The sequence below is a fragment of the Phaenicophaeus curvirostris genome, chromosome 7, assembly GCF_032191515.1.
Source record: "Phaenicophaeus curvirostris isolate KB17595 chromosome 7, BPBGC_Pcur_1.0, whole genome shotgun sequence".
NCBI classification, from domain to species: Eukaryota; Metazoa; Chordata; class Aves; order Cuculiformes; family Cuculidae; genus Phaenicophaeus; species Phaenicophaeus curvirostris.
In genome coordinates, this window is record NC_091398.1 from 1,492,290 (window position 1) to 1,508,033 (window position 15,744).

Below are 15,744 nucleotides of genomic sequence, written 5' to 3' on the forward strand. Positions count from 1 at the left end.
AAGGAGGGGATGTCTGGAAGCTGAATACATCAAGAAATGCAATGCTCCAGCCTTGGATTTCATCGAAAACTTGTCAGGCAGCAGGCTGATTTTGCCTCAGCTCTGACTGCCAGCCCCAGAAACAGGGATAAGGGGAGAAATTATTCTGCCTGATGGGGCAGCGAGGGAGGAGCCTGCTTCTGGGGGAAGGAGCAAGCTACCCTTGCGCTGGATTGAGCCCCTATTAGGAATTGATGGCTTGAGGTGTGTTTAACTGGTATTCTGCAAGCTGGAGAAACGAGGGCTTCTCCGTGCTGCGATGCAGCCAGCAGGTGGTTGTCTGGTTTTCTCTTTACAGCCGAGTACGGTGAAATGTATCGTTCTTGGCAAAGCTCAGAGGCGACTTGCTCGTGGGGATGTCTGCTGGGCTTCGGGTGCATTTTCACACCACATCAGCTGGGGAGGAAGCGCTGTGCTTTCCACAGGAACCCATTTGCATCTGTTATTTCTCAGACAGCCCAAGGGAAGCATGTGGGAATGGTGGGGAGGAGCTGGAAATCTGCTTCAGACGCCAAGAATGGGCTTTCTCTTTTCTGTTTAGCTTTTTTTCCCTTGAAATTCTGTCTGTGGATGTGGTTTGGAGTGGACAGGTATGGTTGGACGCGATGATCTCAAAAGTCTTTTCCAACCAAACGATCCTTCGATTCTAAATTGGAGGACAGAAGTGCACCGATTAAATCTTTTTATTACTGACCAGGCAGACGATTTATACAACATTGTAGGCCAGCAGCCAAGGATAGAGCCAAGCTAGACCTCCCTTAATTTAATCTTACAATGCATACCCCAAAACTCAGCCGTGGGCAAGAACTTCAGTGGGTGTGAGTCAGCATCACTTCATCAAAGTGAGTGGAGCTGTGCAGGCTGAAATTGCATGCGCAGGGTTTAAAATATCACCCCATAGTAACAGCCAGGCACCTTGTGAGAATTAAATACCCCAAGTGGTAAGCGATAGGACAAGAGGAAATGGCGTGGTGGAAGCTTTGTTATGGCTAGAGCCCCATGGGATGGCTGTGACCCTTCTGAAGTGGCTCCCAGTTTGTCCTCAGTGGGCGTGATGGACGTTTGCAGATGGTTGAGGCACAGCAGTGATTTTACTCCGTCCCAGCCATGCAGCAAGTGGATAGATCTGTAGATGCATATATATATATATATATAAAATATATATATATGTATATATCAGATCTGGATAGAAAGTCACAATTCCCTGCTCATTTCTACCATCCTTTCCTCAAAGAAACTTTCCACAACTTGCTAGGGCCTGGCAATGAGTGCTTCCTTTTCCTAAAATATCAGTCAGAAGAAGAATCTTGCTTTTTATCCAGAGAAATTCAAGGCTCAAGTGTACAAACTGTACTCAGGCAAGCCTTTTGTTAGATGAGTGCGGCCTGAAGAGAAAGCCCTCCAAGCTCATCCACTTCAACCTTCAGCCCAACCCCACCGTTGTATGCAGGAAGGGGTTTAGTTTACCCTGCTGAGCACAGGTCAGTGTATGCCTCATCTAAACGAACTCTGAGAAAAGCCCTTCCAACACATGGTTTCGTAGCAGGCTGCCCGTAAATGCCCCGCGTCTCTCGGTGCTCTGGCAGGCAGCATTCAAACAGCACAGAAGGTGCTGGAGCACAGGGTCTGGTTCCTGCTGGGATCACCTCAAAGCAGAGTGAGTCAGAGGCTGTACTGAGTGTACCCTGGCACACGATCTGCCCTGGACATGGTTGTTGCTGAGGAGCCGTCAGAGGACAGCGAGGGGTAAGGGCTGTAGGGCTTGCAGGGCTTCAGACAGAAGCCAGTTTTATCCTTGGGCAAAGTCATTTTGTGGAAATAACCCAGCATTGCCTATAAGGCTTAGTTTTTCCACTGAGGTTTAACTTCACGTGGATACGACAAGTGCTGAGGAACCTGATTGAAATACTAACTTCCAGGCGATGTCCAGCGTACCAGACCAGGAGAGACTGTGCACATTTCAGCCTGGCAGGTTGGCACAAGGGTTACGAGGGAGACTGTCAGGACTTTACCTTGTTGGGATGTTTAGGAGGTGTGAACAGAAAGCAATCCTGTTTCTGCCACAGACTAAAATGTTCCCTTTCCTGAATGAGAGCGTGAGCAGTCTTGATCTTTGATTTCGTATGCAGCACAACGGAGTGCATGTGTGTACATCCCTGCCGCACCTCCACCCCCACACAAGATGTACACACACGTTCAGGGAGACAGAAGCCTTCATGGTGTTCATGCTGTCTCTATCATAGGCAGCTGCATCATGGAATTCCTTTCATCAAGTGCCATCATAAGCCTTTACCATTTTCTTGTCATGGCTCTATTCCCTTGGGAGGCAGCTCCAGAGCTCCCCTGCTCCCATAGTTACAAATTTCCCTCTAGATTTCAGCTTCAAATAATTCACAGTCAATTTATGTTCTTTGTTTGCAAGCCAAGGCTTCTCTTCAGCCTCAATAGGTCCTGTCCCTCTCTGGTACTGTCCCTCTGATGTTTACAGGCTGGTATCTCAAAGGAAACAAAGCTCGTGCAGTCATGCTGTCTGGCTGGCAGGCTCAGCCTTCCTCTGCTCCTTTGTAACTCCTTGCCCCTTCCAGCCAGTGCTGGCGAGGGAGCAGCGGTTGGAGACACAGGCGAGCCCTCCGAGTTGGGTGATAGTCGTTGACTGGATATGAAACAGAGACTCAGCAAAACACCGTTGCTGGGGGGAAGGTGGCGATAACTCAGCCCTTTCTCCGCAGTCGGAGCTGACAAACGGCTGGCCAGTTGTGTGCTGGGTTCCATTTCCCCATCTAGCAGAGCTGGCAGAAAGCTTGGGAGATACTGCTGGCAAGAGGGCATAGAGGTTCCTGCAGAATATAAAACAGGTATTAAGTAGTTTAAAGCCTTCCCTCTGAGGAGGAAGGAGCAGCAGAGACAGCGTGTGATGAACTGACTGCAACCCCCATTCCTCTGCACCACTCACGAGGAGGAGGGAAGGAATTCAGGAGCAAAGTTAAGCCCAGGAAGAAGGGAAGGGTGGGGGGAAGGTGTTTTAAGATTTAGCTTTTGTTTCTCATCATCCTACTCTGATTTGATTGGCAGTAAATTAGACTAATTTCCCTGAGTCGAGTCTGTTTTGCCAGTGGCATTAATTAGTGAGTGCTCTCTCACTGCCCTTATCTCAACCCACGAGCATTTGCTATATTTTCTTCTCCATGTCCAGCTGAGGGGGGCAGCGATTGGAGCGGCTTTAGAGGGGGGACCTGGTGTGCAGCCAGGGTCAACACACTTCGGGTGCTGATATCTTCCAGGAAAGGGAGAAAGAAATCATCAGAGAAAACCCGGATGAGCATTGTTCGTCCCTGTGGCAACAACCAACAGAACGCATGCGCATCACTCAGCTCACTTCTTATGTCCTGTGCTGAGGGATGAAGTGATACACAGGTCTCCTGCTGGCCCCTCTACGCAGGGGCACATTTCACTCAGTGAGACAGAAAGAATAATCGGGATGATTGGTCCTTTTCATCTCTGCTAGCCGGGGCCATGGGCCAAGAGACTGATAAACTGTCAAGACTTGCGGGTGCGAATCAGCCTTTAGGCACGTGGTCGAAGGTGCCCTCTCAACTTTTCACCTTGCTTTGGCTCCATTTTTAATCTAAAGGCCCCCAGTCCATGGCGCTGAGGTCTTGTTATGACCCCTAAGTCAGCATTTTCAGAGCAAACTCACCCCCGTGGCCATGGCTGAGAGGTGTGGCTGATCCATAGCTGGGAGGTGTGCGCAGAACGTGCTAGGAAAGCTTCCTGCCCCGGCCCGGAGCTCCCTGGGAGCCAGCTCTGACCGCACATCTGATGTGTGTCTCTGTAACTGATGTGACGCCTGTCTCGTGTGGCACTGGGGTACTTTTGATGGCAAATAGTGTACCAAGGGAAAGCACGGCATGAAACTCCACAGGCATTTCTGTTTCAGTGCACGTTGGCTTACTTGGGTGGATTAAGCAGAGAGAAGAGAGACAGACAGGAGTCAGATTGCCTACCAGAGATGCTCTGCTGAAGGTGACCTACCAGCTGTGGAGTGTTCTGGTGCTGTCATCACTCTTCTTGCTGAGTGTGCCATCACCACTCAGCTTTACGTGTTAAACAAGCGTATGCGTAACATGCTAATGGTTTGATGCGGGGCTTATGTCGTCTATGATGAGTGGGACCCATGGAGCAACTTTCTCTGAAGAAATTGATGATCTTTAAAGTCCCTTCCAACCGAAGCCATTCTAGGGTTCTAAGAAATTCTTTGTGCTAGCTGCAAAGCCTCAGCCTTTCTTCTTGGAGTAGTAAACTTAAATTGAGAGCATGTTCCAGGTTCTCAGAAGATTTGATTCGTTATCTAAAATGTGACATTATCCCCACTGCAGGAGCCAAGAGCTGCAAAATCAGATAGTCCTGTAAGGCATGAGAGCGAATGGTCTCAAGTTGCACCGGGGGAGGTTTAGATTGGGTATTAAGAAAAATGTTTTCACAAATAGAATGGTGAACATTGGCAGAGGCTGCTCAGGGCAGTGGTGGAGTCTCTGTCCCTGGAGGGGTTCAAAAAGTGTGCAGACATGGCACTTCGGGACGTGGTTTAGGAGTCACGGTGGGGTTGGGCTGGTGGTTGGACTGGATCAGCTTAGAGGGCTTTTCTGACCTTAATGATTCTGTGATTCTAAGGATTTTCCTCGTGTGAAGAGGTGAGGCACAGGGGGAATGAATTGTCTCAGATTTATCCGGGAGCCTGAGGCAGTTCTGGGGACCTGAAGCCAGGAAGCAGAACCTGCGCAGGGTGGTTCTTTCTCTCACTGAGCACTTCGGGTTTGCAGCCGCCTTGTGTTCCTGGAGTGGTGAGAAGCTGTAGGTCTGCAGGTGCTGTTGTGTTCTGTATTGCTCTGCAGTAAACAGCAGTAAAGAGAAAACGAGCAGGAAAGAGCTCTGATTTCAGTATAATTATTTGGTCAGCTGTCTTTCACAGAGCGCTCTGAGGTCTGTTGTACAGGTGGAGCTGCTGTTATGGCTGTATGGCAGAAGGAGGAGCGAAATACCTCAGGATTACAACCCCGGCTGAACTGGCTGGGTCTGGGCTTTCTGCATCAAAGGTTTCCATCTTCTCCTTGTGGCCAGCTGAGCAAAAACACTGTCCATCCCCTCGGAGAGCCTAGGATGGGCTATCCAAGGACTAGCAAGTGTAGGGAAGCAAGGAGTTCTTTGAGCTTTTCAGGGAAAAGCCACCTCCAGTATTTCTCAGTATAAAACCGCTCCCCGTTGTGTTTCACCACCGCTTCGTGAGGTGGAAGAAAAAACAGCCTAGTACTTGCATATATTGGCGTGGTTTGCTTTCTCTCATTTCATTTCAAGTGTCAAAAGGAGTCACGGAAGGAGGAAAAATGACCCTGGCTCCCTTGCCCTGCCCCTCGGTGGTATGTGTGTGTGTGTGTGGCTTATAGTAAGTTACCTCCGATTCCTTTTAGGTTAGGATTTTAAACAAGAAGATCGATTTTAGCGATATTCAGTCCCGGTGTGGTTCCAGAGATAACATCAAACATTCTGCAGGGGGAGGAAATGTAAGTAGTCCAGACAGCCTGCGAGCAGGCGTCTCCGCGGTGGTGACCCACCTCGCACAGCCAGACCCCTCTGTCTCCCTTCCGCTGGGCTCTGCTTTCCTTCTCGCTGCTGTTTCCACAACTTGGATGGGAAATGAGAAAAGAAGGGTTAGCTCTGATCGCCCAAGGGTGCTGAGTCCAGCGTGAGCTGAAATGGTTCCGTGCCTGTCACGGGAGCGATTCCCAGCCTGCAGCTCCCAGGGAGACGCCAGCCTCCCGGCTGGGCATCCTCCAGTGCGTCAGTCCCGAGAGGAGGAAAAAGAAAAGCAAAATTCAGAGACAATGAGAGCTCTGAGAGAGGGTGGGATCAGAGAGCGTGCCGAGTGCGGACACCACAGCGTTATTCCCGTACCACAAACTGAGGTTGCTCAGGGTTTGACCCATCACTTCTAGCAGTCACACTTACGGCAGCCCTGGCCCCTCTGATGGAAACGGTGGGATGGAAGAGCTGATAGTACAGGTGTGTCTGGTCCAAGCAGATTCCTTACAGCCACCAGTGCTGGCTTAAGTCATTGCTGGTGATGGGAGCAATCCAGGGCCTCCGCAGCCATCCCGGAGCTCTTGTCTGGCCCAGAGGGACTGCAGCTTCTTCAGACCCGCTAACACGGTCACCGTGACTGTGGGCTGCGCCTGGGAGCTCGTTGGGAGCGTGGGGAGGCCGGAGTGTCGCTCCGGGGCTGTTCTGGGCTCACCAGTCACGGCAGCGCGGCCGGGAGCAGGGCACAGAGCAGCAGGACGGAGAGGACTCCTGCTGCCGCCTGGCTGAGCAGAGCGATGCCACTGCTGCCCAGCGGGCTGAACACCAGCTCAGGTACCGCTGCAGGAGATCCATCAGCCCCTCTGCTGTGGATTGAGATGAAATGCATACCGTATTTAGATGCAGAAAAATGCGAAATGGATGGGAGCAGTGGAAAAAAATCAGTCACCAAGCCACTCCTAGTGGCCAGGATGCACATGCAGGAGCAGAAGTAAATGGGATGGGTCCTGATGCAGGGCTTCAGAGCATCCGCCCCGAGACAAGGCTCAGAACCCTTTTAGGACGATCTGCTTTGCCCCTCTCTTCTTTTTGCTAATAGTAAAGCTTAACCCAGCTCTGTTGTTTCCCCAGGTGGGCAGGAAGCTTGCTGTATTAATCTGGGTGTTAATGCCTCCTCTGTGGCATGGTCTGTTTTCTACTAACCATCTCTCCTTTCCAGTGGTTTGTAGAGACTTGGGCTCTTCCTCTGCAGGGCTTTGCTTTTGTCTTATTTGATTCTTTTCATTCTGTAATTTGTGTGTTTGTGCTTCCACCAGGTACAAATCGTAACCAAGAAGATCGACTTGAGTCATGTAACTTCCAAGTGTGGCTCACTCAAGAACATCCACCACAAGCCAGGTATGGCAGGAATTTCTGAGACGTGGGGCAAAGTGCAGACCTAATCCTGTTGTGTGAAGGGGAAACTATGGCTGATGCTGTTTTATTTTGTAGTCCAAGAGGCAGTAAATACACTTTGGCAGTAAAAATACTATTCTTAACTAAATATGTAATGGCATAAACAGGTTGCCCAGAGCAGGGGTGGCTGCCCCATCCCTGGAGGGGTTCAAGGCCAGGTTGGATGGGGCTTGGAGCCCCTGATCCAGTGGGAGGTGTCCCTGCCCGTGGCAGGGGTGGGACTGGATGGGCTTTGAGGTCCCTTCCAACACAAACCATTCCATGATTCTGTAAACATATGGGACCACATAGCATAGAGATGTGATGCAGACAAATGCTACTGTGGCTTAATGTCAGTTTGATAAGATACTGAAATGCAGACTGAAGTTAGCAAAATCCTTAAGCATCTGCTTAAATTCCTTGAAAACCAGTACAGCTGCAGCACCTGCTTGCAGTTTGAGTATCTCTTGAAGTGTTCATATTTTACTGAACAGGCACTGGGGTGTTCTGCGCTCCTATAAAACCGTGAGAGCTCAGGAGGAAGTAATGTGAGTGTACCTGCATGCTTCAGGTCACACTTGCTGCTCAGCCATTCCAGCCTCTCCATCTGTGTTTCCTCTTTCTGTGCAGGAGGTGGGCGTGTGAAAATTGAAAGCGTGAAACTGGATTTCAAAGAGAAAGCTCAGGCTAAAGTTGGTTCGCTGGAAAATGCCCACCACGTCCCTGGCGGTGGTAACGTCAAGGTAAGGGGGTGGCTGTCAGAGAAAAAGCTGTCACCGTGCCCCCAGCCCAGGGAAATTATTAGCGCTGTGAACTCAGAGTGGCTCTGAATTGAGTAGGAAACATCTGTTTGTTCTCACGTGCCTTTTGCTCCCTGGGGAATTGGGAATGACCGATCTCTCACCCACATCTAAGCTGAGGGTGAATCGTAAAGTGAAACGTCCTGTAATGTGTGGAGTGACTTTGCCCCTGCAGGTGAACCTGGAGTGGGACAGCTGTACAGCATGGGAGTGCTCCGATAGGGTTGTAGAGTGGGTATCCCAGGGGATCGGGAGTGCTTTGTGAAAGAGGAGGGAGGCATCTTGAAAGCTAAATCACTCCACAAACGTTTGAAAGGAACAGATTTCAGAAATGGGTCACAACGCCCCCTAAAATGGCTCTTAAATTGACACAGCGAAGAGCAAAGGTTCTGCTCAATAAGGCATCCGTCAGAGACAGAAATGGGAAGGGACTGTGACAGAGATGAAAAGATCTTCAGTTTCAGTTATTCAAAGAGGGAAGAAGCTTCAATCCTTGTAAAAGTTCTTAAAAGTAAACAAAATGAAACCCAAATGATGACCTCTAATGAGATAACGTGGTGACTACATCGTGTGTTCAATGCTTTGCTTTCGTGGCACAGATCGACAGCCAGAAGCTCAACTTCCGAGAGCACGCTAAGGCCCGCGTCGATCACGGGGCTGAGATCATCACGCAGTCCCCAGGTAGGTCCAGCGTGGCCTCACCACGCAGACTCAGCAACGTCTCCTCCTCCGGAAGCATCAACCTGCTCGAATCGCCCCAGCTTGCTACCCTCGCTGAAGACGTCACGGCAGCCCTGGCTAAGCAGGGCTTATGAATTTGCTCATTTTGCATTGTATGAAGTAATAATATTTAGGCATGAGCTCTTGGCACTGTTTGCTCTTGCTCATTTCACTGTTCTGTTGATAGATGGGGAAATAAAACCAGAAACGTTGCCCATTGTAAGTTATTCCAGGTTAAATTAAGAGTCTGCTTACCAGAAGGAAGGGCACATAGAGAAATTCAAGTTTAAGTAAAAACAAAGTGTTATTTTGTATAAATGAGTAGAACAAAAGTCGAATTAAGTTATTAACATTTTTTTGGACCTGGTTTCAGTCAGTGTATAGCTGAAAAGCCAGTAAATTATTTAACTCATAACTAAAAGTAGTAGTTGAGAACATTGGAACCGTGCTTGGGGAAGTGACGTATAAAAGCTGTCGCGCGCAAGCACTTCCACCCCAACGGACTTGTGTCTGATTAGAAAGTTGGTTAAGCGGCTAGATTTGTGTACACGCCACCGGTTTCACCTCCTTTCCATCTGTTTGATACAGTATTATAGATATATATATTTCTCTGTGGCCATTTGTGATATGCCCTCCTCATATACTTGAATATTCTACTTCTTTATTCACAGTATCTGTGTCTCTTGCACCCTTTGGTGTTGCAGTTTTAGGTATGTAAAAGTAGATGTTAGCAGGGTTTTTTTTTCCCTATTCATAAGACTACATTTAAAAAAGATGAAAACCTTAGCATGAAGTTGCTTTCTGTACCAACTAAAAGCCGTGACCCTGTTTTAGTGCCAGATGCAAGTCTCTTCTGTGATGCTAAAAAAAGGTTCCCTCCCCTCTCCTCCCTTTCTTCACAAAGGTTTGATTTCTGTGGGGTCCAGGCGTTTGCGAAAGGGTCTCCAAAGGTGACCGAGTTTGGAGTCTGGATTTGTAAAGAAATCCACAATGATTTGGTTTGGGCTTTTTTTTTGTTTTCTTTCTTTTTCTTTGCTTTTTTTGTTTCTTTTTTTTTTTTTGTCCAAACTCCTGTAGTAGCAGTGAATGTTCGATTTATTTATTTTTTTTCTTTTGCTAAAGTTGAAACACAGAAAAAATAAGTATTAAGATGTCGTTTCCACTCCTTCAGTGCTGTCGTACGTATACACACAGGCACTCGGATAACAGCACTAAACGAGAGGTGCCTGTAAATTCTAGTACGTGAGTAAACAAAACGAGCTCCCCAGACTGGGTTGCCGTAGCGATTCATCAATCAATAGGGCGTCTTAAAATCTGAGCAAAGTGGGATTGTATTGACTATAAAAAGTTGAAGTGCTCATAAAAGCTAAAGGGCAGAGAGACACAAACACCCGATCCAGCGGAGTCACCTGTGAGAGCTCCGGCACTTACGGACACTAGGCGAGTGCTGCAGGTGACGCGGGAGCGTTGTGGCTCAGCGGATCGTGATCTGCTGACTCTGTATGTACAGTAGACGTTACGGAATGACCAGTTTTACACCCTTGCAGATTCTGTGATCATTTTTCGCAGTCTCCGAACTGAACTTTGCACTGTCAGCTGAGCTGTACTTGAGCCGTGTATTAGGTTAACGTTGCGCGTTGGAAGCTTTCGATCTGTTCTTTTTCCTCTTAATTTGTGTGTGTGCGCATGCGTGGCAGGGTTTGAGCTGAGAAGACTCGTAGGGAAGATTTTTATGTCTGTGGAGAAGGATTCTAATAATTATTAGCACAGGGTCTCCCCATCGTTGAATTCTGGTAGTAAATGCGGTCACCGGACAGTAAATACTCATGCACCAGAGCAGGATTTTGGCCGAGCTGTCACGGCCGTACAAACGAAACAAAACGGTTACGTCTTAAGCTTCTACAGAAGATGAGCTCCTAACAGCCCCACACGTGACATTTCAGCTCTGCAAAAAGCTTTCTCACACTACCCAGTAGCTAATTCTGCTTGTAAGGCGGTTGTTTTACACAAAGGACAGCGAGTTTAGGACCATGCTAAGTGCATCAGGAGGATTCTGGTTTCTGCCTTGTATTTGTTAGGCTCTTGCTTAGAGCAATCCTAAGAATTCCCACAGAAGCAGTGTCAAGTGAGGTGCATTAAAAGCCTCTTTCGCATTTTTCCAGACAAACGACAAAGAAAAAAAAAACCCGAACGGTATTTATATCATGTTGCTCTGATCCCACTATCAATTAATACAAATTAGCCTTGCGGTGGGGCTTTTTTATGCCTCTTGCCAAGATGGGAGAGAGTCCGTGGTACTGCTGACCCTCAGCTTCTCTGGAGCTGAACGGCAGCGAGGGAGAACGGTGTTAACCTGGGAATCGGGTTTTTTTTTATTCTGCTTTTAAAATTGAGATACTCCAGAAAGCGAAGCTTACTTAATACACTTACGAGTCCAAAGTTAGAGCAGTGTAACACACCAAGTCATTTATTTCATGCATTAAAATGAGCTTTCTTGTCTTGATTCAAGCAGACCTTTGTAATCGTAATCATCCTTCCATAGAAAAGAACCCTAGAACGCTGTGGAGTTAGATGAAAAGAAATCAAAGAGTTTTGTGCTGTTAAATAAATAACTAACTAAATAAGTTACATTACATGACTCTAGATGTTCACTGAAAAAGCTCATATTAATCTTAACTTCTCAAGAAGATTGTTGGTTTTAAAAACGACGGGTTTGTAAATATGTAATGCCCACTCAAAGCGATAGAGCCAGCTCCCTGGAAACTGCATCTGTTGTGTTTCTTTTCCACAGGCGCGTTGAGCCAGCAGGTTTGTTGGGTGCCTGAGACCCAATTGTGTAACAAAGCAGAGCTAATCCAGACGAAAGGAATGGTGAAACCTTCTTTGGATAGCTAGGGGAGAGCCCCAGATTAATAACCCATCAAGTTGTAGAGGCAAAAGAAAAAGTGCTCCTGCCCCATCTGCAGAGTGCTGTTTCTGTGTAACCACACGCGTAAAGAAAACAAACCTCTGTCCAGCAACGGGAAAGGAAAAACTCATTCCGATGAGGGAAATCGCGTGCCCGCGAGGGCTCTGCTTTCACTGTACAGCAGTAAATGGTGTTGTCCATTCGACGCTCTGCTAAGGTACAGTAGTAACCCCATCGTGACTGCTTACACAGCCGAGTTTGCCTACGTACACGACCCAAAGGGAGTCGGGAGGCAGCCTGTGGGGACTCCCACACGTGAGCAGAAGTTTTTTCCATGCTGGACCAAATACTGCTTGAAACCCAAGTTCAAACGTCCCTTCAAAGGTGGAAGCCTTGAAGAGTAGATCATGTGTGCTATGAAAACCGACGCAGGTAGATTTCTAGCCTCGGTGTGTGTCGAGTGCACTCACTAGTCAGATTGCTAACGCAACTCCCTCTGCAACTCTAGCGATTCCCACTGCAGGAAGGTAAATTAGTTTTGCACTTGGAAAAGTCAAGTGTATAAAAGCCACTTCAACTTTAGCAAAGAGAAAAAGCCAACAAATAAACATGCTATATGCTGGGATGTCAAGGAAAACCGTCTGCTGTTACAAACCTGTGTTTATTCTGATAATTCTAGAGCCTGTTACCATAAAAGAGGCATTTCTTGAATGGCTGGTGGTAGGTAGTTCATGTTTTTCAATCCGATTTGCAATTGTATTTGTTGCTGTATAGTGATTGTTTTGCAAAATAAAATCGCTTGTCATCTAATCGCTTGTGTGGGTTTGCACTGTTCGGGATCCCTTCTGCATTCCTGCATTCAGCTGCTGCCCATCGCTGCCCTGCGAGGGAAAACGGCATCGTGCACCTGCTGGTGTTGGGCTGCCAGGTGAAGTCCAGGTGGATCAGAAGGAGTGAGCTGCATCCAAAGCCGTGGGACCGACGGGGTGAGGGAGGGGATTTCTCCCATCGCTCCGCACGGGTGAGACCCCACGTGGAGCCCTGCGCTCAGCTCTGGAGTCCTCAGCACAGGAAGGACATGGAGCTGTTGGAGCGAGTCCAGAGGAGACCATGGAGATGATCCGAGGGCTGGAGAACCTCCTATATGAGGACAAGCTGGGAGAGCTGGGATTGTTCAGCCTGGAGAAGGGAAGGCTCCGGGGAGACCTTAGAGCAGCTTCCAGTGCTGAAAAGGGGCCGCAGGAAAGCTGGGGAGGAGCTCTGGATCAGGGAGGGCAGGGAGAGGACAAGGGGGAAGGGGTTTAAGCTGCAAGAGAGGAGATTGAGATGAGATCTTCAGAAGAAATGTTTTGCTGTGAGGGTGGGGAGGCCCTGGGCCAGGTTGTCCAGGGATGTCGTGGCTGCTCCATCCGTGCTGCCTGCGTGCCGGGTGTTCTGCAGTGGGGCAGCAGCATCAGGACTTGTGAACAGAAGGAGAATCCTCTGAACATGGCTGGGAGCCCAAGCAGTAGGAGGGGAATACAGCTGAGCAGACTGCCTGAAGTGTCCGCCGGAGCTTTTCAGATACTCCTGCTGTATTCACAAATAAATGCAGTCAAACTACCTGGAGGAACAATTAAGTGCTGTTAATTATCCATTAGGAGCACCCTCCTAAGGGTACCTAGGCACAAGGCAGAACTAATGCATCATCTGCTAAGAGGAGGATGATTAAGGCGCTTAGAACAAAAGGGTGAATCCTGATCTAAGCATTCCCAGGTAGAGCATGGTCGGGGACAGCTGAGAACCTGCTTCATCCTTTCAGAGTGAAGACAAGGTGGTGTTTCTACAGCTGCTCAGTCTCATTAGCAGCATGTGGCCGGTGAGGTGTGTCCTAATTTGCTCACAGATAGTGATGTGGGAGCACTGAGGTGAGTACGAGCTGTGAGTAACATCTTGACTAACTCCAGTGCTCCTGGAAGTGAGGGGAGCCCGGGATCCCATGCAGCGTTTGCTGGATGTGCAGAGGACCTGCTCGTGGGGTGTTCCTCACCTTGTACGGGAACGTGGTGAGAAAATCAGGTGAGTGATGCCCAAAAATGGATCCGATCAGAGCGGCAGGTGGGAGGCTGGTCACCCGAGGCGTGTGGCCACACAAATCCCAGCTCTGTGTGCAGGGAGCAGGCAGCGTGGTCCTGGTGGAGGGGCTCCAACCCTGGCTTGAGCAAGATCCCTTGTTCTGGGGGATCCTTGTGGAGTTTTCAGCTTCTGAGCCATGGAGAGGAAGTTATGTTGGGTTGCTCAGTGCTTTCTTCTCTGGGATGAAGGTGAAAAAGGTGTTTGGGTGGGGTGGGATTCGGGGGAGAAGTTTTGTTGCCTTTTTTTCCCCCAAAAGGAAGTAAAAAGTTCTATAGCTGCTACCAAAGCAGTCATCCCAAAGCCTGGATAGCCCCGATCCAAGGGGTGGTGGGATGCCCTGATCCAAGGGGTGGTGGGATACCCTGACGGTGAAAGCTGGATTTTTCTTCCCAGTCTTGTCCAGAGACACCCTCCCCCCACATCATCTCTAGGACTTTGTTCCATCTCTCTCTGCCTTATCTAATCGGAGCATAGCCTACACCTGTTATGCATTTAATTGCAATTAAATGTTAAGATGATTTATTGCTTGAATGCTACACCACAAGAAGGATGTTGAGGCTCTGGAGCGAGTCCAGAGAAGAGCAACGAAGCTGGTGAGGGGGCTGGAGAACAGGCCTTATGAGGAGCGGCTGAGAGAGCTGGGGGTGTTTAGCCTGGAGAAGAGGAGGCTGAGGGGAGACCTCATTGCTCTCTCCAGCTACCTGAAAGGAGGTTGTGGAGAGGAGGGTGCTGGGCTCTTCTCCCGAGTGACAGGGGACAGGACAAGAGGGAATGGCCTCAAGCTCCACCAGGGGAGGTTTAGGCTGGACATTAGGAAACAAATTTTCACAGAAAGGGTCACTGGGCACTGGAACAGGCTGCCCAGGGAGGGGGTTGAGTCACCTTCCCTGGAGGGGTTTAAGGGACAGGTAGACGAGGTGCTAAGGGACATGGTTTAGTGACTGATAGGAATGGTTGGACTCGATGATCCAGTGGGTCTCTTCCAACCTGGTTATTCTATGATTCTATGAAAAGCAGTAACTCTTTCTGCGGTGGCTGTGGAGGGTCTGTGCTCCTGCTCTGTTTCAACTCAGGATTCTCAGATGCACGTGGGCTCTGCCCCTTCTGCTGACTCCAGCTCAGCGTGGCCCAGGGATTAAATACCTGATTGTCCCTCGGGTCTCTGATCCCGCTGGAGTCCAGCCTGCCCCGATTCATGTAGCAACAGCAGCAAACCTGGTAGTTTTAGGGTGCAAAGAGAAATGGAGAAATAACTTTTGCTTCTACCTGACAGACCTTTATGAGAAAGGGTGAAGTGAGTGGCGTCTGTCAGTGCTGACTTTCCCTGACCGGCTGTCCCAAGAGACTGAAAGGATCCTTTCAGCCAGGACCGGAGCCTGCTGGCAGCTCAGGGCAAACTGGGCTCTCAGGATTGTGCCCAATAATTGCCTTTGTTCTCCGCCCCGGGATGTACAGGCAGGAGCTGAGCACGGCTTCGCTCTCGAGAAGGCTGCTGCACAGCGGAACGGCTCCAGTTTCTCCTGAGAGCTTGGATTCTGTGTCATTCCGGACAAAGGGAATAACAGATAAATGAAAGGCGTTGGATACTTGGGAGCGTGTGTGGCAGGGATTGAGGCTGGGGACTCTTGGAGAGCATCAGCATGAAAACAAGTGCAGGACAGTGAGGTTCAGAGCAGTTGGCTGCTCTGGGCGCTTCTGTGTGGAGTGAGAGCTGCTCGTTTCCCCACACTGTGTCATGCTGCCGGCTTGGACTGTTGCTGGATCAAGAGTTAATCCTACTGTGATGGGTGTGTGAGCACAACCATGTGATGAACGAAGGAGCGACTGTGTGATTTGGAGGGATGTCAGACTGATGCTGCCCGCGGTAAGAGAAGAAACAGAGAAATAGCGTCATGGGCATCTTTTGTGCCCGAGCACTTGGGTGGGCTGGGAGCTGCTGGAGAACCACGGAGCTAACGAGGCCATCTCCGCTCTTCCACTCGCCTGCATCCTGAAAGGAGAGACTGCATGAGTGTGGACCGTTTTTACAGGCAGGCAGACGTGTTTCTGTGCCAGCCCAAGATGCCAGCGTAGCCTAGCAAGCAGAGCACGGGTGAATTTCCAGAACACCTTGCGGTTTCCCGGCTCTACTGACCTCCCTGAAGAGTCCCCCTG

The 15,744-nt window shown here is 49.2% G+C and overlaps 1 protein-coding gene across 40 annotated transcripts in view; it reads left to right on the forward strand.

The window, feature by feature from the left end:
• Positions 1-12,285, forward strand: part of MAP2 (microtubule associated protein 2) — a 163,568-nt gene extending 151,283 nt beyond the window's left edge. For 23 of the 40 annotated variants that reach the window (XM_069860515.1, XM_069860529.1, XM_069860532.1 and 20 more), the window contains 4 exons: positions 5,505-5,597; positions 6,930-7,011; positions 7,678-7,790; positions 8,447-12,285. In XM_069860515.1, coding sequence (XP_069716616.1) covers positions 5,505-5,597; positions 6,930-7,011; positions 7,678-7,790; positions 8,447-8,662 — 504 coding nt within the window. In that variant the 3' untranslated portion in view covers positions 8,663-12,285. The remainder of the gene's footprint in view (positions 1-5,504; positions 5,598-6,929; positions 7,012-7,677; positions 7,791-8,446) is intronic. The other 17 variants (XM_069860535.1, XM_069860536.1, XM_069860537.1 and 14 more) reach the window with 1 other exon arrangement.
• The last annotated feature ends 3,459 nt before the right edge of the window (positions 12,286-15,744 follow it).